The following is a 26,640-nucleotide window of genomic DNA, read 5'->3' as shown; positions in this document are numbered from 1 at the left end:
TCCTAAGCAGGATGTTACTATTGTTAGTACTGCTGATGGTGATACCTACCTGTGGCCCTGGAAGCCCATATTTGCCTTTCTCTCCCTTTGGGCCAATGCTTCCTTGTTTTCCCTATGACAGTTGAAAGAAGTTCAAGGAAAGAGGTTCAAGGAGTTTTTTTAGCAGCACTTCCCTTTCTCTTAACATTGGTCTGTAAGATACTTACTGGTGGTCCTGGAAGCCCTTCTATGCCTTTCTCTCCCTTTGGGCCAATACTTCCTTGTTCTCCCTGTAGCAGTTGGAAAAGGTTCAGGAAAGAGGTTCAAGAAAAACTTGCAGTTCCTTTTACTGTTCAAAATATTGTGTTCCATGAATGCTTACCTGTGGCCCTGGAATCCCATCTGTACCTTTTTCTCCCTTTGGCCCAACACTTCCTTGTTCTCCCTTAAAATAACACAAATTACAAAGAAACTTAGTATCTTAAGTCCTAAAAAAGTTACATTTTTATTGACTAATGTTTAATTAATTAATGTTTATTTTATTTTATTTGTAGCCTGCTCTCCCCAAAGCCGGATCAGAACGAGTGACAACATCTTACAAATATACAATTAAAAGCTTTCTAAATACAACATATAATTAAACAAAACCCATAAAAACTGTAAAATCAATATGATTATTTCTGAAAAAATCAAGATGGCATGAAAATTCACACAGGGTAGGTATGCAGAATGACTAAGAAGGGAAGAAGGGGAAAGCAGGGGGAGAAGGGAAGGTGTGAGAGGCCAGACTGGAAGTCCATCTATGGCTTTCTCTCCCTTTGGACCAATACAATGACCAACAGCCCAACAGCTAGGAGCCTGGTGGAATTGTACCACATTTTGCAGGGCCCTGATCTCTCCTGGAAGAGTGTTCCACCAGGCTGGGACCAGGGCTATAAAGTTCTTCATCAAAGGCTCCTTAGTAAGCTCGAGAGTCATGGAATAAAAGGACAGGTCCTCTTGTGGATCAAAAACTGGCTAATTAATAGGAAGCAGAGAGTGAGTATAAATGGGCAGTCTTTGCGGTGGAGGATGGTAAGCAGTGGGGTGCCGCAGGGCTCAGTACGGGGTCCCATGCTCTTTAACTTGTTTGTTAATGATTTGGAGTTGGGAGTAAGCAGTGAAGTGGCCAAGTTTGCAGATGACACTAAATTGTTCAAGGTGGTGAGAACCAGAGAGGATTGTAAGGCACTCCAAAGGGATCTGTTGAGGCTGGGTGAATGGGCGTCAACGTGGCAGATGAGGTTCAATGTTTTCAAGTGCAAAGTAATGCACATTGGGGCCAAAAATCCCAGCTACAAATACTAGTTGATGGGGTGTGAACTGGCAGTGACTGACCAAGAGAGAGATCTTGGGGTTGTGGTAGATAACTCACTGAAAATGTCAAGACAGTGTGTGGTTGCAATAAAAAAGGCCAACACCATGCTGGGAATTATTAGGAAGGGAATTGAAAACAAATCAGCCAGTATCATAATGGTCCTGTATAAATCGAGCGTACAGTCTCATTTGTTATACTGTGTACAATTCTGGTCACCGCACCTCAAAAAGGATATTATAGTATTGGAAAAAGTCCAGAAAAGGACAACTAGAATGATTAAAGGGTTGGAACACTTTCCCTATGAAGAAAGGTTGAAATGCTTGGGGCTCTAGTTTGGAGAAACGTCGACTGTGGGGTGACATGATAGAGGTTTACAAGATTATGCATGGGATGGAGAAAATAGAGAAAGAAGTACTTTTCTCCCTTTCTCACAATACAAGAACTTGTGGGCATTCGATGAAATTGCTGAGCAGTCAGGTTAAAATGGATAAAAGGAAGTACTTCTTCACCCAAAGGGTGATTAACATGTGGAATTCACTGCCACAGGAGGTGGTGGCAGCCACAAGCATAGCCAAGAGGGGGTTAGATAAAAATATGGAGCAGGGGTCCATCAGTGGCTATTAGCCATAGTGTGTATATATATAAATTTTGTGTGTGTGTGTATATATATATATAATTTTTTTGGCCACTGCATGACACATGTTCTTATCTAGAGTTCCAATTCTTAAATTTTATTTATTGTGCTCATCACAGCAAGCCCCGTGCTGCCCTCTGTTATTTCTCACTCTTTCTCATCTTCAGCAAGCCCTCCAATTCCATGCTGCTCTCTGAGCTACTCAGAGGACTCCCTGCCATGGCAGCTTGCTGCGAAAGGAGGTGAGGTAAAAAAGAGAAAAAAAAAGAAAGGAGGTGAGGTGTGAGCAACTCCAGCAACATCTGCACCCTCTAGGTGATGGGCGAATTCCCCACCTGCCAGCAGCTGGCCATTTAGGCATGCATACATCTTCCAGCCAGAGAGGAGGCCAGCTCCATGGTGCCCGGCTTTCAGGGTGCACTGGTGCTTACCCACCCCCTCACTCTGTTGCTGTGCCACATCCTGTCACTCCTTTACAGCCAGCAGGCCCTACCCTCCAGCCCCCTTTTCCAGCAGCAGATGGGTTGTAGGGGTGAGAGGCCTCCATGGATAATGCAGTTCACAATGACTGACAATCCCGCATCTGGAGCAGGGGCCAGTCAGCATGCATGAGTTTCTAATTTTTTTTGGTGGCCCCACCACTTTCTCCATTCCCTCCCGAACATTTTCTGGCTATGGGCCTGGTTGGTCCTGACTGTTAAGGGCTTTAAAGGGCACCAGAACCTTGAACTTGATCTGGTCCTCAATCTGGAGTCAGTGTAGCTGATAATAGTTGTAAACAATCCATTCTAGACTATCAATGTTGCTTCATGACTCTCAATCACCAAATGTATTTAGACTCTCTACTGAACACTCTAAATAAATCACAGTTCTATGGGGATCTTCTTACTTGTGTTTTCTGAACTGTGTCCTATTAAATGTTTGTCTTTCATTCATCAACAAAAACATTGCATTGACTCTGCTTTAGTGCTTCGCACTATGTAAAAAAAATGATTAAAAATATCAAATAGGCACAGAAGAGAACAGAAATGAAGTTTACCTTTAGTCCTTGAATCCCTGGTGCTCCTGGGATTCCAGCATCACCCTGATGAAACAGAACATACATTGATGACACTGAAATACAAAAGTGTGTTATATTTGCCAGGTCAGTGGTGAGAGCTCAGCTAGGCACTCTGCAAGCCCAGCACCCCCCCAAAAAAGTCAAACAAGCCCTAAGTCAGAATTTGGGAGACACATCTACAGAATTTTTTATTATTAAAATGAGAGCTAAACATCCGATCAGTTAGCTCAGTGCTGCTTTGTTTGCAATGTACCTATATCAAGGAGCAGTGAAATGTAATGACATTTAATGTTTATGAAATCTTGTAGCCATATGTTGTGTGTGGTTCTGACTGAGTAGTGTGCATTAGTCATAAAGTGCCTTCCGTCTCAGCCACAAATACTTGTTGGCCTTTCCAAGGTCCATTAAGGCAGCCAGATCTTTAACTAGCTAACACAGTCCAAAAAACCCACACATCTGTATGCATCTGTATACACTCAGCTGCCTTGGGGAAATACAGCACTGAGATTCACTTCTTGGAGGACCATGTCATATTTCAGCGAATGATTCCATGTGGAACAGCCCTGGGGACATAATAGTGAGGAATGCTGTTTCATCCACTGTATCCATGGGTATAATCGGTAGTTTGTAGCAATGACTCATGTGAGCATGGCTGCTGAATTTTTATTTCTTTGGTGGAGTCTTGCAAATGGCTGCTGGAAATAGAGCCGATGAAACACACAAGCCGGTTGACTTTCATGGACTTTGAATGGTGTAGCTCAGCTTAGGAAGGCACTGCTAAGCTCTCAGAGTTGCTGTGCCTCATACCCGAGTGTCTTTGAGTGCACCTGTTGCTGTGCCGCCTCCGGTGCCCCTTCCCCACTACCTCCCACCTGCAGCACTCCTGGCAGGTGGCAAGGCAGAGGAGGGCAGTGGAGAGGTGGGCAGCAAGGGCAAGTGTGGCAGTGATGGGGAAGGGGCACTGGGGGGGCGAGGCACACACGGGGATGGGGTGCCTACTGGCCACCTCTGTGGCCAGGTGGTGCCCTAGGTGGACACCTACCTGGCTTACTGGGACGTGCCGGCCCTGTTTGTAACTTTTCTAATACATTTGGGCATGATTTTATTGCAGGATTAATATTATCTAATATTCAAACATGCAGGAAAATATAAAACTATCATGTATTTTCTTAACACACAACTATGCTAATATGGGAGCAAACATTGCAAATTGCTATTTTTAATGTGTTTTATGACTGCTGCAATACTGGTTAAACTAATCACCACATTTTGAAACTTTTCTAGGACTTAATGTCACATTACTTTTTTGAAGGGGTAATTTCACATTTTTTTAAAAATGAAACACATTTCACTATGTCATACTAATACAGTAATGCAGTGCAATAAGTGGCTCTGGGATATTTTATCCAGCCTTCCCAGTATGAAGTATGCTTAACGGATCTGATTAATCTGAGCCAGTCTGAGAGACCACCATACTTAGTCACTCAATTTATTAATTATACCAAAGTTTTATATCCTGGCACATTTACAATCAGTATCTAATATAAAGAACAAAGTCACTGAATGGACAACTATGAGTGGCAAAACTGGAGAACAACTAGTGTTTTCAGAAACAGAAAGTCTCAGGAAACACATCAAACATCAATTAAACTGATGCCCCACATGATGAGTGATGCAAGAACTGTTAACCCGTGGCAAGGTAGTAGGGAGTATGGCGCAGAATGATCTAGTTAAAACCCCCATGTTCAGCCATGCTGCATGTTCTAGTTTTCTATTGAGTTGGAATTACACCATGGACAAAAAGCTCCTATGCTGGGGGTGTGTGTGTGTGTGAAACCTCTTTGTGGATATTGATATAAGTATTTTGTTATCACCTTAAAGATTACAGATAAAATCTTCAAGAATTCCCATATGAGCATAATATGTCCTCACATATGCTTTATTAAAAACATTTTTAGGCATTTTTTAAATATGCGCATGTGTGTGTGTCCGCCCCAGGAAGCCAAGGTGGCTTTTGGTGACTGACCCTTACTGGAGGCCTGGAGGATAATCAGAGAGGTAGCTGAAGAAAGCCTTCCCCTATCCTCCTGACTACTGGTATTTCAAGGAGGTCTCCTATCCAAATACTTGCCAGAGTTGACCCTGCTTAGCTTCTGAGATCAGACAAGAAATAACAATAATTTGGATAGACATGAACACAACATAAAAGTTTAACATGATTAACAAGATTTGATTTGATTTATTGGATTTATACCCCGCCCTCCCCACCGAAGAAGACTCAGAGAAAAGGCAATTCAGAATATTTACTAATTACAAAAATAAACAGAAAACAAATATGGCCAGTATAAGAAGTAAAATACAATAGGAAGGTGTTTTTCTACAAATCTAATGACATTTCTTTATTTATTTAACATCCACAGACATACACTTTTTACTTCTTAGGAAGTACTTTACTTCCTAAATAGTTCAATTGGAGGCAATTGGCAATTTTTTGGATATAATACTCCAAGATTAGTACATAGTAAGAGTTAAAAACTCCTTGTGCTGGTATTTAAGAAAGAATTAATAACTTACTTTTACCCCGGGTATACCAGGTTCACCCTTAAAAGTAAATAAATGAAGCACAGTATATGAGATGTCTAAGCAGCAGGATAACCAAAATGCAAATATTATTTCTAATTGACATTTAATACATCTATTCCAATGTTCAAGTAAACCTATGGGATTTTCCCCTGCTTTAAAGCTTTAATTGAAAATGACAGCAGGTTGCATTTTGGTGATATACAGTGATTAAATCATACAGATGGCAGTTGTCAAGCAGATATTTCAAATTATTTCCCCAGAAATAAACACAACTACTCTGGGGTACATGGATTAAAGAATAAATTTAGAATACATAAATCGCTATTTTTACTGACTGGATTTAATTCAAAGTGATCCCAAATATCTTATAATATTAATAGATATAGTTGTCATTCTGCCCACTGACATTAAGTGAACCCACTTTAGATGTGTATTGAAAATCAGGATATAAATAAATAAAAATAAGTGGCTATGGGTATGAAGATATTTGAAAAACCCATAAATCATGCAAAAGCTACTAAAGCAGATCAACACTGAATTATTATTTTGTATACTGCATCATTCTACAAGGGCCATTGGTATATCTGATGTGGTACAAGATGTTTACTAGTAATTTGGATGAAGATTCAACAGTATATGTCTCAAATCTGGAAACCCACTAGCTGGAGAATAAGCTAACCTTCAGACTTAGCTGATTACAGCAGAATAAAGTTCTGCAATAAGAAACAAAGTTCTGCATATGTACAGACACAAGACATAAGAGAGAACCCACCATAGCTGTGGGTATTCTCTTAATATGGAGTTACAAGTGCAGGGGCCTCTTTGCACCGATATGAGATTCTAGTTTCAGCATCAATTCAGACTCCTAAAGCAGAAGACTGCCTTTGCAACCATTACACCAGTAAGCTCATAGCTAGTGCTTCGAAGAAGTCTCAGCTTTCCTTTACTGGAAACTGAACAACATCATTTTGTCTTGCCTTTGTTTTTGGTGGTACTGTTTTTGCCTGCAGATGGAAGCAGGAAGACAAAGGGAAAAAATAGATTTGGTGTGTGTTTGTGGAATTATGTGCTTTACAGGGGTGTAGAATCTTCCTTAAAATATTTGTTGTGATCTGTATAGAGAAGTATACGAGTCTTGTAAAATAATATGAGTGAACACATAAAACATTTATACACCACTGTTCTATATACTCAAAGCAATCTAAAAATAAATTTAGATAAATAAAATTCATTAGTATAAAACATCAGCAGAATACAAATCCAAACCAAAAGCAAAACATAACGCATATTAATAGGCTCTGAAAAAGTGAAGTTTTCACCCACTCCAGAAAAAAATAGTTTTTCAAAACAGTTTCTAGAAGAAGATTCTACAAAAAATACAAACATGCTTAAAACTCTGGCGATATTTTGTTTAAATTGAAAGGTAGGGGAATAGTGGGTTTTGGCAATGCAATTTTAAAAGTAAAACATTAAGAAAAAGCACAAGGATCACAGCAGAAACTAAAAATATAAAATGCTCTCAGCCTAATAAAAACATGGAATGGCTGGGCATTGCAAGCTTCTCCCCCCCCCTCCACCCCCGCCCCAGGTCTACTAAGATTGGCAATTGCTCTCGAGTGTAATATCCCCCTTTGGCTGTGGGTTCCCAGGTTAGAGTACGCACTAGGCACCAGTTTTCAGGTCCATTCAACCGAGACAAGCTGGCTCAAAGCAACACTTTATTTGCAAGGACACTACTCCAGGAAGCAACAGCTTCATCTGGTCATAGGAATGCTGGAAAGTGAAATTGATCTCCACTCCATTGAAACACATTGCAGCACAGACAAATCTGCAAAGAAAATGTGGAATGGACTTTCCATTAAGGCTTCTGGGCTCAGATAAGCTATCTATTTAAGTGCAAAGACCTTAATGGAAAACCCATTATGCATTTTCCTTACAGCTTTGCAAGCCCAGAAGAGCTTCCTCTTGCAAAGACAAGGCAGAAGGAGCTGGGAATTTTGGCAGCATTGGAGCTTCAAGAGGTGAGGACAGGAGGAGGGGAGTGGGGAGAAAAGAGCTGTGGGTCTGATTTAAGGCTTGGACTGGCTGGTTCTGGCCTGCTGGCAGGAGATTGAACACTCCTGTGCTTGAAGATACGTTACAGATAACTGTAAATGTAGCACTAGATCGGAGTTTGGTAAACTTGTCATTCACCATAGGAATAAAATAACACCCACTACAAGGTACATGTGAACACATTTTGTTCATTTAGCCCACCTGACGTTAGATAAGTCTATCCCCAAAGTTTTAAATTCTTTGTGTATTGAAAAATCACGTGTTGAAAAATCATTAGACATATTATTTCTAGCCCATGTTTAATCCTGTAAGTCCCCTAAAACCTAACTAAAAACACATGTTCACCATGTGTCCGTTTTAAATAAATCCTGCTAGCACTATGGGTGCAATCTTTTCCTGTACAAGCACAATGCTTGCAAATTAAAAGATGTCTGCAGGCTGTTACAAGATACTATTTTTCCTGCTCTCACTTTGGCATGCATGCACAGGCATGCAGCACAACAAATTATTTTGGGGAATGGGAATTTTGTGAGCATCTCCCATACTCACATTTTGCTCAGTCAAGGAACACAACCTCCAAGCTTGTATTTTTTCACCATGCAAAAAAAGTGAACTCAATGAGGAAAAAATAGGGTTCCTGCCAGCCACCATCATTGCTTGCCACCGCTTCAAGCAGCATCAGGAGAAAAAAGAAAACTGCCAGTGCTGCATATGGTGCGACATCAGTTTGGTTTCTGGGGATCCCTAGAGTGACATGGCATCACTTCTGGGTGTGTGCAACACTGTAGCTACCATGCCCCCACCCTGGCACCAGTGTTTCTTCTATGCTAGCTCACAGTTTTTTAGTCTCCATCTCCATCTCACACATTTTTGTCTTGGCTCAGGAAGGATGGCCCCAGAGCAAACTAATTTATGCAGTAGCCAAATTACTAACTCACAACTTTAATGACAGTAGCTCACTGAGTAGAATTTCTGCTCACAAGACTCTACACTACAGCTTAGAGCAATGTCAACAAGCCTAGGAAACAACAACAAGCCTCCCACTCTCCCTAATGGCCTGGCCAAGTATTTGTATGTGCCAGCAAAATGAGGTGTAGTCCCTTGTAGAAATATTTGCATCTCAAGTATTTATTTTATATTTATATTTTCAGTACACACAGCTCAGGGCAGTGAACAACATGATAAAAACATTCATAAATAATCCAACAATAAAAACATTTTCAGATGGTGTTAAAATTTCAGATTCCAAATTTTATCACTGCCCCACAAGAAGGTAGAAAGGGTCAGGAAGAAAAAAAAAAGATGGGGGAGGAGGAGGGAGTTCCAGTAGGATGGTGTCCATTGCTGTCTTTAATTAAAAGCCTGGTGTAACATCTCTGTCTTGCAAGCCCTGTGTAATTGCACTAAGTCCCACAGGGTACGGATGTTATTTGGCAGAGAGTTCCACCAGGTAGGAGCTAGGGCAGAAAAGGCCACACTTCTTTAGAAACATTTGGAGTATTATTATTATTATTATTAACTATTTATCCTTGGACAGTGGTAATTATTACTACAGGCAACTCTAGTTCTATTTACTAGTTGAATAAAACATCTAAACAATAGTGCATATAGCTCCATAACTCACTTAAGAATATACATTTTTAAAGATTCACTGTCAAGACACGGGGTATGTTTAATATCTTGTAGAATCTAAAGCCGTAGAGTTAAAAAGGAAGCAATTTTAATCTTGATATCAGTAGCAAAAACACTTACTGCAAGTAAATGGTTAGATAAGCAAGCACTTTCTTTCGATAATTGGTTAATGAAAATATGGGATTATTTTATTTTGTGTAAATTAGCATATACCTGTTCTAATATCTCTCCAATTACTTATGAAAAAAAGTTGTAGAGATTTTGTTTCCTATAATTACGTATTTGTCACAACAAGAAATTATACCACAGAATCCCATAACATTTATTTTTAAGCAGTTTTGTTAGCTTTCATATAACTCTTCTTTAAAACCACTGTTAGAATCATTAACTGTTTTTCTTTTACTTCATATTATGCAAACAAAAATTTTTTTGGGGGGGGGGGAATCCTGTAGAATGTCTTAATGATCATTTTAAATAAAGCGTGATCCTGCAGTACTTGTGCTAGGCAGCTGATGAGTAGCGACAAAGCAAACATGGGCAGTGTCTTAGGATAACAGCATTTGAGAAGAAGTCAGATAGGCCTAGGTCAAATGTCCCAAGAAGATATGGCATTCCTATTACCATTGATATTGTTATGGGGAGTACAGAAATCGTATCATTAAGAATACACATTAAGTTATACCAAATATACCATGGAGCAATATGAGATTGAGGAGGACATGGAAGAGAAAAGAAACTCACCTTCTAATGACAGAGTATTTAATGGTACAGTGTAGAAAGTTGGCTCATCAAAGCAGACTAGACTGACTGTTTCAGCATCCTGGACAATGTTGTAAGTCCAACAACTGTTATCCAGTTTTTAATTTAGAACTTATAATGGTACTATACTTTGTGGTAGTGATTAACCAATGAAACCAGAGGCAATGGAAACAAGTTATTACAAGCAAGCAGGACACAGGGCAATACCAAAGCAGGAATGGTACAAACACACCTGAACTAGACTAGGCAATCATCCCATGCTTAGTACATGAAAATGAATTCATTAGGGCTAGATTTAATATCAAGGAGTGTTTACTGACCTTGATACCTGTGTCTCCAGTTTCTCCTTTTTCACCCTAGAAAAATACAAATTCAATTATTTAATCATGGAAGAAGGAGTTTCTAAAATTCTTTTCCCAAAACAAACCTAAAACTCAACAGAGATGAACAGAAGCTTTAACAAAGGAACTAGAAAAATGTTATGGTGACTGTGGATGTAGATTAGTTATTCATTAAGTAACTCTAATATATGAAGCTATTGATCTCATTATTTTGTACACTTGGACTTATAGTTAGTCCTAAAACAGGTGGGCCACCAGCACTACCTTCACCTTGATCTCCTAGAACATATTTAGATGAAACACCCCAACTCAATCCTCTTTGTTCAGTAGTTAATGACCATTAATCTGCCATTCTTCCAATTGAAAAAAAGAGCACTGTGGTTATTATTTGCTAAAATGCATAATGAGAAGAATACTTCCCCTACCAACACTTGCATATTAGTTTACAATAGCTCCTTTTGGCATTAACTGCTCCTTACAGGGAGGCCTTGGGGTCCCCTTGGGCCATCTTTTCCTGTGTCTCCAGGGGGCCCTCTTGCACCTGGCTGTCCAGGAGGACCTGGTGGGCCAGCAGCGCCATCTTTACCTTGATCCCCCTATAAAAAAGTTTAGACAAAACATCATATTGTAAAAAACATGAAGTCACCAATGATAAGCTGTAGCTGCAAACACTCCGTTCAGCACAATGAAGGAAATACCAGGAGACATGGCAAGAGAATTGGTCTGTTTTGAGGATAACAATAAAAGTTTGAGCTTGCAAATTGACCCATGTTTATATAGTATGAAATCTCACTAAGTACATGTTTTCATTATTCTGGACTTTATTATGTGACAACAAACATGGTTGTTAGCATTTTTAACCCACCAGTGCCCAATCTGTATATATGCTTGCTACAGAGAAGGAAGGCACAGTGTACTCTTCTGATATTGTCCAGAAACACTGGACTGTAGTGTTCTAGGTCCATCCACAAAGTTACCACAGGTCAGTGAAAAGTCCTCCCTCTTTCAATGAAAAACAGGACAAAGAAATGCAGAAGGATTCAGGTTTCTTAAGATCCCACAGCACCACTATGAGAAAGCATGAAACTGAGCTACTTTCCAAATTATATCTCTATGGCTTTTAAATGTACTGAACTTTTGATCCACACATAATCCTGTTATCTAGATTCAAGAGAAACCTGCCTTAAGAGACTGCATGGTAATACAGAATTAATTCAATGAATAGGAAAAGCTCAACATTTGTAAAACTGGATACTTTATCTTAATACATTTAGTGAATTTCTGAATATCCAAATGTGCTGAGCCTCAGTAAGCACATTTGTTCATTTTAACATGGATATCTAGTATCTGTAAGATCCATTTATTTATTTGTTGTATTAATATCCTGCCTTTCTTAACGCCATGTACTTAGGGCTCCCAAATGATTTGGCACCTAAATGCTGATGAAATTGAGTCCTGCTTGAGGCTTTAGGAAGGATGCTGATCATGTGTCTTCATGGCTATTTAAACCCTCTAAGGACAAGACATATAGTGACCTGCTGAAATATTAACAAAATTTTAATGCAGCATATGAAGAAAATACAAAGCAATGTCTTTAATGAAATGTGGCTAGATGTTATAGCAGGAATACACACATGAATGAATTGCTAGCATACATCTCATACCATGCTCACAGTAGGTTACTGTCAAAGTCCAGAGAAATTACAGAGAAATCAAGACAACTGTAATGGCGGATTCATATCAAGTGCACTCATGATGATGGATCCTATGTAAGGAACATTAAAGGATCACTGATCTTTCCAGTTTTTCCCTCTCCCCAGAGCCATTTCTGATCTCAGGAAAGTTTATTGCTGAGATCCTGGGACCTGTGTGGAGTAATAGCCAAATGGGTTAGGATATTGCAGTAGGGAGAGGGAAGGTGATGAAAGTACTTTTCTCCCTTTCTCACAATATGAGAACTTGTGGACATTTAATGAAATTGCTGAGCAGTTGGGTTAAAACAGATAAAAAGAAGCACTTCTTCACTCAAAGGGTGATTAACACATGGAATTCACTGCCACAGGAGGTGGCGGCGGTTACAAGCATAGCAAGAGGGGACTGGATAAACATATGGAGCAGAGGTCCATCAGCGTATTGTTGGAACTCTCTATCTGGGGCAGTGATGCTCTGTATTCTTGGTGCTTGGGGCGGGGCACAGTGGGAGGGCTTCTAGTGTCCTGGCCCCACTGATGGACCTCCTGATGGCACCTAGTTTTTTTGGCAGTTGTGTGATACAGAGTGTTGGACTGGATGGGCCACTGGCCTGATCCAACATGGCTTCGCTTGTTCTTATGTTCCTTACGTGGAAATTAAAATTATCCAATACCGGTATCAATTATTGTTTAAATGTGCAAAATGCTTTTATCTCAGTCCTGTTCACAGAATCTCTACAATGGCCACCATTAACTTGCTGACAATTCAGCTAAAAGACAGGTTTGCTAAAGTGAGCAGAAGACTGACACCATATCTCTGTGATCTATCAACTTAATGGCATTGTCTGCTAATTATCATTATTATAATCTGGATTATAATCTGCTGTGAAAAACAAGAACCCAGGCATCCAAAAGGGACTATTTCAGCATATGGAGATGGCATTAATGCCCCCCCCCCGCAAAGACTGGATCATAAAATTCTTTATAACATCTGGACAGGATGTCCACAGTGACAGACTTGTATTTAAAGTCATCCTGCTATAAATCAGAAACTGAACTATATGGGGCCAGGCTTGACATCCTTGGAAAGTTCAGAAAATCTTCTTATTGACTTCTAAGATGAATAACTGAGTTTAAGATAAAACTGGTTCTTATTTTCTTATTAAAAGTTTTGCATTATTATTTGCAGCAGGCATACTAAAGCTATAAAGATCCTGAAAATAAAACATAACAAAATCACAGCTCCTTTCCAACATGAGTTTATCCAATAAACCAGAAAGTAAGATCTTGAACAATTTTCAAATTCTAATTTTCAAAATTCAATTGCTGTGACCAAGAAAACATAAGGCTAGTCAGGAAATGTGATTGGCTCATTAAATTTATATTGATCCCCCGAGATTTATGGTGGAAAACTAAACCCTGATGATGTCCAATCATGGACCAAAAATAGAATTTGGTATTTAAAATGCAATATTTTAGTTTATGTACAGGTCTAAGTGTCCCTGTTATGATGGATATAAGCAATTCTGGTCAGCGATCAAAAGGATTTTATATTATCTGTAACATTCACTGAAGCTAAATTGTGCTCATGTCAAGCATTGACAGAGCATGTGTGCTTTTTGTGGAAACAACCTCTGTATTTTCTCAACATCATTGCATTAAGCCATGAGTGTGGGGTTGCCAGTTCTGGTTTAGGAAACACTTGGGAGATTTTAGGGGTGGAGCCTGGGTATGGCAGGGTTTGGGGAGGAACTTTGGCAGGGTATATTGACACAGATTCCATCCCCCAAAGAAGCCATCTTCTCTAGGGGAACTGATTTTGACCTGCAGATCAACTGTAATTATGGGAGATCTCCAGGTGCCACCTGGAGGCTGCCAACCCTAATCTCAGCTGGATCATTATTTAAAATGATAAGTGTGATGGTTATCAATCTAATGGTATAACGATAACTACTGAACAACAAATAAACAATTCTGATACCAGTAGTCCTGATATGTGGTCCACTTTGTTTATTATTACAGTTGTTAAGAGAGATTATTAGAATGTAAAAGGGGAAAAAACACCAGGAGAATAAAATGACAGAAATGAAAGATGTTATTAGAATGTAAATTAGAACAACAAAAAAAGAAAAACCTCACAAGAAAACACAGCAAGCCACAGGTCTATAAGCAGTTCTACCTTAAGGATTCGTCGGCTAAAAATATGCTGATCAGACAGAAATCCATGACTGAGGCGAGGAAAAGCCATCTAGTCAATGTGTGGCAGGAAAGACAAAGAGGTCAAGACAAATGTTATGATGATAGTGTGAATTTCAAGAGATAATTTAGCATTATATAACAGAGATTCCAGTACTGAGTCAATAACTGGTATTTTGGAAAAGTAGCCAAGAAACAGCAACAAAAATAGTTTTAAAATAAACTTTTCACTAGATGCCATATATGGGGTGGCATGAGATTGAATATTTCTTCATTAGTTCAGCATTCAGTTCACAGCTACAAAAATATAATAAAACTAGCCATTCTTATTCATTCCATTACTTCATAGTGATAGCATTCTCAAAGGGATAACAACGTAATTGTTGTTATCAAGAGCCATAATTTGATAGCAAAATTGTTGTATCCCTTGTACTACTGGGAAACTTCTTTTTGGAAGACTAATCAGCTAAATTTCAGCTGGCTGCTATTATCTGGAGAACGTTTTTCTTGGGAGGATGGTATATTTTGTGTTCCCATTTTGAACAGGGATGTTGAATTTGAAATGTTCAGTTTTCATATTTTTTTGGTAATCAGGGTGTCTTGGAATATGTATGTACAAAATATCAGTTTTCTAGGACCTTATGGAATGCCCTCTCAATAACTGTTTGCCTGGCTATTGACTGTATGACTTTTCAGGACCAGGCTAGAATACTCCATTTTTCTTTTGTTTTCACCCAGTCCTTTTGAGATTGCTGACTTTTCTTGTGTACTGCTCTTATTCTTTTGTATATGTTGCTGCAACTTATTGTTTTGCTGTGCTGGCGGTGGAAAGTGACATCAAGTCACAGCTGCTTTATGGTGACCCTGTAGGGTTTTCAAGGCAAAACACATTCAGGGACCGTTTGCCATTGCTTCCCTTCAAGTCATGACCCTGGTAGTCCTTAGAGGTCTTCCACCCAAATACTACACAGGGCCAACCATGATTAGCTTCTGAGATCTGATGAGATCAGGCTAGCCTTTGCTACTGGCATGTATCCACAGTGAATCTCAATTATATCCATGTATGTTAAGACCTAAAATAACATGTAACTTGAGTTACTGTGTATACTTACACATGGTTTATATAGAGAGAAACTTGAGCTTGGCTGCCTTACCAGTCAACTCTTTCAGATAAAAGTAATTTATAACAGCCCAAGAGACCTGTTTTTAATATATTGGGGAAAATACAGTATATGGTTGCAGGGTTTGTTTGTTTTTGTATCTTCATAGAAAGAAACAAGAATGAATATGAAAAAATATCTCCTCCTAAAAATATCTACATGGCCGAAATAATAAATTTCTCTCTAATTCTCTAATTCTGGAATCAAATAACTGGTCGATGAGAAATGGGGACAAGAAACAGAACTGGAACCAGAAGCATTCCTCCTTGGTTTTGATAAAGGATGAAATAGTTTAGTCTACAACATAATGGAAAGATTGCCAGTTGCTTTGATTGAGAAGGGCTGTTGATTTCCAAGTTGCATTTAGCATATCTCACACAGATGTTTTTCAGCCTCTTCATCTTACTGCTGTCTTGAAGCAAGTGTTGTTAAATTAAATTTAGAATGATTTGCTTGAATGCATGAATGATTCAAATCTTAGTTGAAGGACAAACTAACCTCTCTCTACTGCAGATCTTGTCTGATATTGCCAGCAACGCCAGAGTAATAGCACACATTAAAAGGGAAAACATTAAAACATTTAATAGAAATACCAAGTCTGGGCTGAGCCAGGGCAATTAAGTTGGAAACAAAAGGACATCACCTTAAGTAATTAAGGCTGCAATCCTAAAGAACACTTATTGGAGAGTAAGCCCCAACAAATAAAATGGGACTTACTTCTGAGCAAGCATGTACAGAAAATGTCTTTTAGAAGGCGGTTGGCAAGGGACAAAACACTGAGTTTCTCCACATCCTACATCTAACAGCTTTTAAAATAGAGAGGGCTTTTGGAGCCTGGTGACACTTTTCTCATAGTTTGATTTGAATGTTGTTCTGAGCAATGATGCTATAACAATCAGGTTAATGATTACCATTTACTTTAACATTTAAATATTTATATTATGTTCATCAGTAGGACTGGGATGGGGAATCAGTCACAGTCAGGGCAAAATTTATTGCTGGCTTTTGGAAATATATGGGTTTGTCCCCCAAGTCGGAATGAAAAGTTAGACACAAGGTATTGGTATAACTAAGGGCCACTTTATTAAGTATAATAATAAATGGCAAGGGCAACCAGAACTGTGGCCTGGTCAGGGCCAGGAGTCTCAACAGACCACTCCCCTGCCATTGGTGGGCGAGAGACCCAGTCCCCAGCCAGAGCTGTGTGGAACAGCTCCCGCCAGGCCGGCCCAGCAAGGAGGCAAGCCCCAAAGGGCCCAACCACCAGAAGCACATCTCAATGGGTGGCACCCTCTAGTCGAGCCTCAAGGATGGTCTGCATTCTCCCACCCCAGGTCATCACACCCAAAAGTTGATCCTGCAGACCCGTAATTCCCCAAAAGGGGGATGCTTTCTGGTCTTCCCCTAGCCGCATAATACCATAAACCCCGTAAAAACCTGCCAAGCTAAAGTGACCAACCTAATTAACAGCACCTCCCTATAGCCAAATCCACAATCCACTGACCTGCTATGTAGGGTAGGCGAAAACACACACCAGCAAACAGCCAAACAGCCAAAAATTCCTACCCAGCCCCCCAAACCATGAGGCAACCAGCACTTGCCTACATAACAAACAGGGCAGGCGGGAGGGCCGATCTTCTGCTGGGGACTGAGAAGGGGGTCGGATGGTCCTGCCGATACAACGGCAAAGCCCCCTCCTAAGCGCACCCAAACGGGCTGCAAAATTCCTCCCTTCCCCTCCAGGGAGGCAAATACGCTCCTGCAGCCTAGCAGCGTTGCTGCTGGCTGCTAGAAATGGATTGCCCCCCAAATCGGAATGAAGAGTCGGACACAAATTTTGGTATAACTAAGGGCCACTTTATTAAGTATAATAATAAACGGCAAGGGCAACCAGAACTGCGGCCTGGTCAGGGCCAGGGGTCTCAAAAGACTGCTCCCCTGCCATTAGCGGGCGAGAGACCCAGCCCCCAGCCGGAGCTGTATGGCACAGGGAATTGCCACAGAAAGACAGAAGGCAGCTCGCAGCGCTCCTGCTCTTCCCGATCTTCTGCTGGGGACTGAGAAGGGGGTCGGATGGTCCTGCCGATACAATGGCAAAGCCTCGCCCCCTCCTAAGCGCGCCCAAACGGGCTGCAAAATTCCTTCCTTTCCCTCCAGGGAGGCAAATATGCTCCTGCAGCGTTGCTGCTGGCTGCTAGAAACAGAATCAACTACAAGTGACATTATAGTGCCAGTTAAACAAAAGGAATCCCACAGAAATGTCTTGCATCACAGCTTCACATTAATTTTAATTTTGCTCAGTACATGGCTAAGAATGAACAAATTATTGTTAGATTTTATATCCATATTTCCTGTCACTTTTTTGTTAAGTATAAATTAATTATACTACAGCAACTGTCAAAAATGTATATATTTATTATGCAGTCGGTCTCAACTCCTTACCTTTTTTGTATACAGAAGCACCATTTTTCAAATTCAGTAAAAGCTACAGTCAGGTACAAGATGAATGGAATTCATCAGGTACACATGATGGAATTCCTTAAATAACATAACCTTTTCTACACAAAAACCATTAACTGTAAATGATGAATGTTTCAATCCAGAATTCTGTCGCATAAAAAGCCTTATCCAATTTCATCATAAAAATTCTGAATTTCATGTTCAGAGGCCACATGTCTTCAAATACGGTTGCTGAGTGGGTGTGGGAACTACGGGGTGGGGGAGGGAGTGTTCTTGCATTCATGCCCAGCTTGTAAGGCTTTCCCAGAAACATTTGGCCTGCCAGAGTTGGGTAAAAGATGCTCAATTAAATGAACTATTGGCATGAACAAGCAGGACTCTTTTATATCCTGCAATTATAGACAGACTTCTTTTTGCCCTTCACACTTGCCCTCTCTCTGCAATTCATGAACTGAACCTTTTTGTAATTCATATGCTGGAGACCTGTGCGCTAGTAGGCCATTCAAACTGCATATATGATGCACTTGATACAACTGTGATTTTTCCAATTTCAAATAAGGACAAAATCTGGGAAAATGTATTAAATTGCCATGTTGAGGGAAAAATATACCATCTTAGACCTTTTCTGTAAGAAAGGTTTTGTCAAAAAGGCTAGCTCAACTTGTGAAATAATAAGTTCTCCAGAAGTTATATAGTTCATGATGCACTAAATTAAAAAAAAAAGTAAATTATGAGGACTACTCTGTGAGAAAACCAAATCCTTTAGAAAAATGGTTCTTTTTTGGCCATTAACAGCCCCTAATTATTGTTCTGTTATTGTCACCAAAGAATGAAACCTACAATAATGTATCCTTGCATGTAAAACCACAGAATAACTTTAGGAAATAAAGTCTACCATGAGTCTAAAGAAAAGACATTGCCCAAGTAAGGGAAAAAATTATTCAGGCCAGATGGTGCCAAAGGAAAGAATGTCCCAGAAACTGAATGAGAGACTAGAAGGACTGAGAAGCCAAAGCAATGTCCTAAACATCCAGAAACATTTCATTTTGTACTTCTAAGTGAAAGAAAGAACCAAACTGTTAGCACCATAATCTGATTACTTCACAGTCCTTCTGAGAGGCCAGAGTTAGGCTTTCCCAAGGGATACAAAACACTGAGGCATGAACGTATTTCATAACATGAACACTTCTAAATGCAGGTTGCTTTTATGTGTAACTGGTAACATCTGGGAAGTGCTTGCAAATGTTTTCCTTTCTGTTAAAACATAAGGCAGTTTCTGAGAAAATTGCCTTATAATGGTTTATATTTAATGCATAGCTATGGCGCTCCTTTAGGCACAATGTTGGATCTAGTACCAACAGCTACTAAACACTTTTTGCTAGAGTTCTTCCAGGAACAATCTTGTTTCATAATGTTATATTGATGTAGTTTTCTTCATAAACTAGCATCAAGTTTTCTACATGATCAGTTTGAAGATCATAATACAGGTCTGACAGAGGTTTCCAAATCCTTTTACGAGGTTCTTGCAGATATCATTTGGACAGTGAAATGGTGCAATAGTATATAATGTAAGGAGTTCAGTTCTTCTGATAATGCACAGGAAGCATTTCCTCTGAAGAACATATTTTACAGTAGAACTGTGAGTTTACTGTACAATTCAGCAAATTAATTCCCCATTTCCTCAAAATTAGAGATGATGGAGAAGGCATAGTTTATTTCATGAAAATATTCTAACATATAATGTTTTGAATTATAAAGCAAAAGGATCCTGGAATGCAATCAGAGCAGCAGGAGGTAATATTTAAGTCTTTTCTGTTAATCACAATGAATCTGGGCTCAATTCCTTCTGTATTAATTGAGAAACCCAGAAACATGCAAGATTCCATATACTCTGCTTGGTACCCACTAAGTTTATCCCATATATATATTAACAGCAGTGAAGTTACATATATATATATGTAATTCTTAACGTAGCTTTAATACAAAATACAAACTTTGAAAACAATTTTTAATTTGGACTTTTCCTTTTATTCCTCCCAGCACCGCACACGAAGCATGAAGGTTTGAAATTAGGGTTGTGAGCTCTGGGTTGAAAAATACTTGGACATTTTGGGAGTGGATCTTGAGGAGGGCAGGGTTTGGGAAGGGGAAGGACTTCAATGAGTATAATGCCATAGAGTTCACCTTCCAAAGCAGCCATTTTTCTCCATGTGAACTAATCTCTGTCACCTGGAGATCAGCTATAATAGTAGGAGATCTCCAACCACCACCTTCAGGCTAGCAACCCTATTTGAAACTTATTTTTATTTTAAAACAAAATCCAAGATCCTCACAGTTCTAAGTAAAGAGCTGGCCAGTCAGTTAGCTAACTCTGCTCAATCCATGTTACATTTCTATACACTAGGGTTTTTTTTGTGGTTTTTGTAAGACTGTAAAGAACAAACCTGTTAAAATAGGGGCTCTGGTCTTATTTATCAGCCTACTTCTGATCTGTAACTTCACTGCTGTTAAGATGTTTAAAAAATAAAAATAATTTCTAGGACACCTCAGCTATTTTATTGTTTTAATATCAGGAAACATTTTCTCTTGGTAATCAGTTTCTCATATGGACACACAAGATGCTTTATAAAACTGATTACAAATCTGGAGATAGGAAGGAAAATAACTATTGTCTGCCAACAAACAAAACTATCTGTTTTAGTTCAATGAAAGTATATGTTCTCATGTGGGCACGCGTATTGTTTGTACTGAATTCAGTCCCATTCTGTAAAAATAAGCTCAATGAGAACGAGTCAGTGAAAGTACAATATCCACTGAAGGTGAAATATGCTAGATTGTAACCACGTTAACAAAGCTTTATTAAATTCTTACTTTTACAGTTAAATGAGTCAGTCCTATGGATAAACATCAAGAAAAGATGAAGCAAGTTCACAATCACTTTTCTGGTTTCTACGTGTTCTTTCTCTTCCTTTTAACATTTCATCCAGATGATGGTTGTTTCAGTTTAGGATGGGATTTTGAAATACACGCAAAATATTTTATGGTACTGTATTTCCATCACATGGTGATGATGATGACTTACAGCACCACAGGCTCTTCTTTGCAGAGTTTCAGAAATCCCCCTCAAAGGCAGGCCCTGCCCTTTAGCAAGTTGTTTATAGTCTAAACCAGTGGTCCCCAACCTTTATGGCACCAGGGACAAGCCCCAGAGCTGGCTGGCCCACCAGGGCCCCAGGGCCAGCAGAGCTGGGGCACTGAATTTGATCTCCCTGCCTCACTCCCCCTGCAGCACCGTGCAGCCTTGCCACCCCCCACCTCCTCCTCCCCCCTCTGTTTTCACAATGCTAAGTCTAGGGAAGGGGCTCTGAAGCGCCTTCCGGGCTCTGTAAAGGCTGACCCCACCCCTGCCAATCAGTGGGAAAACTGCGGCAGCAGCAGCCAGCTGAAAAAGCCGCACTGTCCTTGCCTTCTTCCCACTTCCTTCCCCTGCCCAGGAAGGAAGTAGGAAAGAAGCAAGGGCAGCGTGGCTTTTTCAGTGGGCCACTGCTGCCACAGTTTCGCCCTGTTTCCCCACCAATCACCTGATTGGAGGGGGGGGTGTTGGCCTTTACAGAGCCTGGAAGGCGCTTCACGGCCCCTTCCCCAGCCTTAACATTGTGAAAATGGAGGGAGGAGTAGGTGCTGGGGGGTGGTGGCAAGGCTTCACGGCACCATGGGGGGCAAGGCAGGGGGGTGAGGCCCAGTTACTAACAGGACGTGGCCCGGTACCAGTCCGCGGCCTGGGGGCTATGATCAGCCAATACAGGGTGGGGAGGAAAAGGCTGGGGTAGCAAGAGGTTCATAATATGGACAAATGCAGCTTCACAAATTTATTTACAGATGGGGGGATGAGAACTTATAGCACTTACATAACAGATATTCTTGTTATCTACAGAAAAAATTCTTACAATATAATAATTTTTTTGAAGAGAGGAGTGACTATAATCCAGGTATAATCTACATATATTTATTTTATCTGCTTCAGTTTTCACATACAACTATACCATATTTTTGTTTATGACAGCCAAATCTCAGACTTCTGAAATGTTTATAAGTACTTACCCGTGGGCCAATGTCTCCTTGATCACCCTATACAACAGAAAAATGAGCATTTCCTTTTGTTACAGTTCAGTTACTATTTCTAGTGTCACTTGGATGGGGGGAAAACCCATTACATTTTTATCCTTCCTTTACAGGAAAAAAGGCATTCATAGATTGTTCTATTATCTGTTCTACCCTCAAAGATCCCTGTGACGTAAGTTAGGCCAGGAACAAGTGACTGGCCCAGAGTCATCCAATGAGACTTGTAGCTGAATCAGGATTTGAATTCAGGTTTCTCCAGTTCAAGTACAATAAACTACTAAACCACACTGATTTTATATCCTTTACATATAGACCACATTTACAGACAAGAAAAGTTCCTTAAGATAGAATCAGAACAGGCTCTTAAGTCTTACACAATATTAAAAGTGAAAGAATGATTCTTTGAGGTGGACTCAGAATGGTTTGTTTACAACAAAGGAAGTGTCTGCATGTCTCTCTCTGGGTGGGAACACTGTGAAAACGTAGTATAAGGACATTAAAACTGTAGTATTCTCAGGCACAAAAAGCATTGCAAACCAGTAATTTGCAAACTGTGGTTCAGGAACAATAAACTAGGGGCAAACATTACACCTCACTGGATATACTGACTATCATTTAGGTGCACTGAGTGGTTTATTATTTATTTGTTTGATTTTTATCCCACCCTCCACACGTGAGCTCAGGGTGGGTACAACATACAATATACTGAACAAGAAATAAAACAGTTAAAAACCCCCTCAAAAAACTGGTTGCTTACCTGATGATCTTCGAGTGGTCATCTGTGCATTCACACTCATGGGATAGAATGCCTGCGCCTATCCCTGGGTCAGTACCTAAAAAGCCCAGGATTTTTCATGCTCAGCCCCCAGTGAGCATGCGCAGAAGCCCCAGTACGAATGCTCACAAGGACCAGCGCAAGGATGCCACCATTTCCTTCCTGACCGCTGGAAGTCCCTAAAGTAGGGAGACCGTCAGCAGTGGGGAAGGTGGGCGAGTAGTGTGAATGCACAGATGACCACTCGAAGATCATCAGTTACAGGTAAGCAACCTGTTTATCTTCTTCGTGGTCTCTGTGCCTCACACTCATGGAAGATTAGCAAGCTAGACATACCTGGAAGCGGGAGCAGACGGTCAACCAGAAGAGACAGCTTGTAGCACCACAGCTCCCAATCGAGTCCTCTGCTGTGTACGCACATCCAGAGCGTAATGCTTCATGAAGGCGTGAGGAGAAGATCATGTGGCTGCCTTACAAACATCTGTCAAGGATACGCCCTTCAGGAATGCCATTGACGTTGCCATAGTAGAGTGTCCTCAGATGGGCCCAGGCAATGGCTTCTTTGCTAGAAGGTAACAAAGTCTGATAGTCTCAGTCAGCCACTTTGAGAGTCTCTGAGAAGAGATTTTGGAGCCCAATCAAGGAGCAGCATAGGACACAAAAAGATGCGGGTCCTTTCGGAAGCTCTTTGAGTGACTCAAATAGAAAAGCAGTGCACGCTTCACATCTAGGGCATGAAGCTGCCGTTCCTCATCAGAGGTAGGCATTGGATAAAATGTGGGGAGCCAGACATCCATATTGAGGTGAAACTGGAAAACCACCTTAAGGAGAAATGAAACATCTGGAGCCAAAGACACCCTGGACTCGTGAAAGACTAAGTAAGGGTGGTCGCAATGCATAGCCATGAGTTCTCCCACCCTTCATGCCGATGTAATCGCAACCATAAACGCAGTCTTCCAGGATAGCAATTGCAGGAAACAGGTCGCTATTGGTACAAAGGGTTGCCTAGTCAGCCTATCCAGGACTAAAGGCAAATCCCACGACTGTGGAGGTGATCTTGTGGGAGGATGCAGCCTGAGGAGCCCTTTCAGAAACTGTTTTGAGTGAGGATGCACAAATACTGAGTGCCCCTCAATCGGCTCATGCTGGGCAGAGATAGCTATCAAATAAACCTTCACTGAGGAAAAAGCGAGGCCAGCATCAACAAGCGATAAAAGAAAATAAAAAATCACAGATAAGCCCACCAACTGGGGTGGGACATCAGTAGTAGCCAAGAACTGGATGAACTTAGCCCACTTTCTCTCATAGGAGTGTCTAGTGGACAACTTCCTGCAGTTTAGAAGAACTTGCTGGGCTCTATCTGAAAACCCTCGGGGTCGGTGAGGAGCCGTTAATTTCAAGTGAGGCACAATGTGGTGAAGTTGACCTTCTTGGGCTGACAGGAGATCTGGCTCCGCTGGGAAGTGATGGAAGGTTCCCTGCACGAGTTTGAGCAGGATCGGAAACCAGTTCTGCCGAGGCCACTATGGCGCTACCAGAATGCACCTTGGTTGCTCCCTCTGAACCTTGTTGACTACCTTTGTCAGTAGTGGAAGAGGTGGAAACATGTAGAGAAAAAGACCTTTCCAAGAGAGCAGAAGACCGTCCCCCAAGGACGTTGAGTTCACCCCTTCCCTGGTGCAAAACAAGAGACACTTCCGATTCATGGCTGTTGCGAAAACATCGATCTGGGGATATCCCCATTGCCTGAACACTGGTTGGAGAAAGCACCATTGTATTTCTCATTCGTGAGGAGACGCGGCTCCCCTGCTCAGGGAATCTGTTTGTAGGTTGAGCACCCCGGGGAAGATGGGAGGCCTTCACAAAAATGTCCAACTCCAGGCACTTCGTACATATCTCCATCGCTAGGGCACAAAGTCTGCGAGAGACCATCCCACCCTGCCAGTTGACATAGCAAAGGGCTCTGGTATTGTCTGTAAGCACTGCCACAGATTCCCTACAAGCAAGGGACGGAAGGACCGAAGAGCAAAATGAATTGCTAAAAGTTCCAGGTAGTTTATGTGGCAACGGGTCAGAGGTAATGGCCAAGGTCCCCCCCACACACACACAGGGTGTCCATGTGGGCACCCCATCCCCACAGGGAAGCGTCCGTAGTGATCGTAACTGTCATGACAGGGAGATGGAAGGGTGCTCCTTGACATATATTGTCTATTGAGGTCCACCATTCTAGGGACTGTAGGATAGAGGGTGGAATCGTGAACTTCTTTCGAGGGGAAGCCTGTAGAGCAGGGGTGGCCAACGGTAGCTCTCCAGATGTTTTTTGCCTACAACTCCCATCAGCCCCAGCCAGCATAGCTGATGGCTGGGGCTGATGGGACTTGTAGGCAAAAAACATCTGGAGAGCTACCGTTGGCCACCCCTGCTGTAAAGGGCGAAACCTTTTGAGAAACCAAATTTGGAGTACTCGCATGTGAAGCTTTGCAAACACTAGTACGTTGGTGATCGCTGCCATCAGTCTCAACAACCTCTGCAGCTGTTGTGTCATGCCCTACCTCCTGTGCTGGAGGAGATGGATGAGGGTTATAATGTCCATTGCTCTCTATTGGGGCAGAAAAGCACAATGTAGGTTCATGTCTAGAAGAGCCCCTATAAGCTGAACCTTCCTTGGTGGAAGCAAATGTGACTTTTTTGTGTTTACCTGCAGGCCTAGGGTTTGAAGGAGCCAAAGGGTTATGGAAATATGGCGGGACAGATGATCTTCTGAATCTGCCACGAGGAGTCAATCGTCTATATATGGAAAGATGACTATACCTTGAAGCCTCAGATATGCGGCCACCACACTCATCATCTTGGTGAACACTTGTGGCACAGTGTACAGCCCAAACGGAAGGGCCTTGTACTGAAAGTGGTTGGGGCCAATTGCAAATCTGAGGTACTGTCTGCAAGATGGATGGATGCTGACATGGAAGTAGGCATCCTTCAGGTCCAAGGTGGCCATCCAGTCCCCTTGGCAGATGAGAGGGAGGATTGTTTGTAGGGTGGACATCCGAAATTTCTGGTACACAATGGATTTGTTTAAGTTTTGTAGGTCCATAATCGGTCACAGTCCACCATCTCGTTTGGGGACCAGGAAATATTGGGAGTAGACCCCCTTGCCCCTGTCTGCTGAAGGAACCAGTTCTATGGCTTGCTTCACCAACAGGTTGCACACCTCCTCTACCAGAGGAGGGGAGGGAGGCGTGATGACGAAGACTGACTGAGTTGGAACTTGAACGAACTCTAACATGTACCCCTTTTCTATAATAGAGACGGTCCATTTTGTCCATGGATATGGACTCCCATGCAGGTAAGTAGGGATGGAGGCGGGTGGGCCCCGAAATGGGGGGTAGGAACGAGGTTGGCAGAGCCGGAAAGTCAAAGGCCCTGCTTTGGGGCACAGGACCCCTTGGGCTTATTTGAGTTGTTCAAAGCTGAAGTGAACGTTGATTTGTTGCTTCCCCAATACGGCGACCAGCTACCAGCTTGTGAAGAACGAGGTCTCCAGGATTGGTCAGGTGAGTATTTCTGGTAAGGTCTCTTAGGCCAAGGCTTCTGCCACGGCTTAGATTTTCCAGGACGAGAAGAAGCAGGAACCCCAAGATTCCGAGAGGTCTTGATACTCTTATCCATTTCTTGCAGGAAGCTGTCAGTGGTAGAACTAAATAGACCTTCTCCCTCAAAGGGAAGGTCTTCCACATAGGCTCTGGTATCCGGCTAGAGGGCTGTCCAACGCATCCAGGAGTGGCGGCGTAGCGATATGGCGGAGGTGAGCGTCTTGGCCGAAACATCCACCATAT

General features: G+C 41.4%; 2 protein-coding genes across 2 annotated transcripts in view; both read right to left on the bottom strand.

Annotated features, from left to right (window-relative positions):
- LOC132572052 (collagen alpha-1(XXIII) chain-like) overlaps positions 1 to 7,809 on the bottom strand; it is a 66,278-nt gene extending 58,469 nt beyond the window's left edge. The window contains exons 1-6 of the mRNA XM_060238839.1: positions 7,750 to 7,809; positions 5,605 to 5,631; positions 3,010 to 3,054; positions 362 to 424; positions 207 to 269; positions 50 to 112 (exon numbers count right to left, since the gene is read on the bottom strand). Of these exons, the coding sequence (XP_060094822.1) occupies positions 50 to 112; positions 207 to 269; positions 362 to 424; positions 3,010 to 3,054; positions 5,605 to 5,631; positions 7,750 to 7,809 (321 nt within the window). The remainder of the gene's footprint in view (positions 1 to 49; positions 113 to 206; positions 270 to 361; positions 425 to 3,009; positions 3,055 to 5,604; positions 5,632 to 7,749) is intronic.
- Positions 7,810 to 10,296: 2,487 nt separating this feature from the next.
- Positions 10,297 to 26,640, bottom strand: part of LOC132572871 (collagen alpha-1(XXIII) chain-like) — a 539,646-nt gene continuing 523,302 nt past the window's right edge. The window contains exons 7-9 of the mRNA XM_060240397.1: positions 22,009 to 22,035; positions 10,880 to 10,996; positions 10,297 to 10,415 (exon numbers count right to left, since the gene is read on the bottom strand). Coding sequence (XP_060096380.1) covers positions 10,361 to 10,415; positions 10,880 to 10,996; positions 22,009 to 22,035 — 199 coding nt within the window. The 3' untranslated portion in view covers positions 10,297 to 10,360. The remainder of the gene's footprint in view (positions 10,416 to 10,879; positions 10,997 to 22,008; positions 22,036 to 26,640) is intronic.

The sequence above is a fragment of the Heteronotia binoei genome, chromosome 5, assembly GCF_032191835.1.
Source record: "Heteronotia binoei isolate CCM8104 ecotype False Entrance Well chromosome 5, APGP_CSIRO_Hbin_v1, whole genome shotgun sequence".
Classification (NCBI taxonomy): Eukaryota; Metazoa; Chordata; class Lepidosauria; order Squamata; family Gekkonidae; genus Heteronotia; species Heteronotia binoei.
This window is presented reverse-complemented; position numbering and strand designations above follow the sequence as displayed.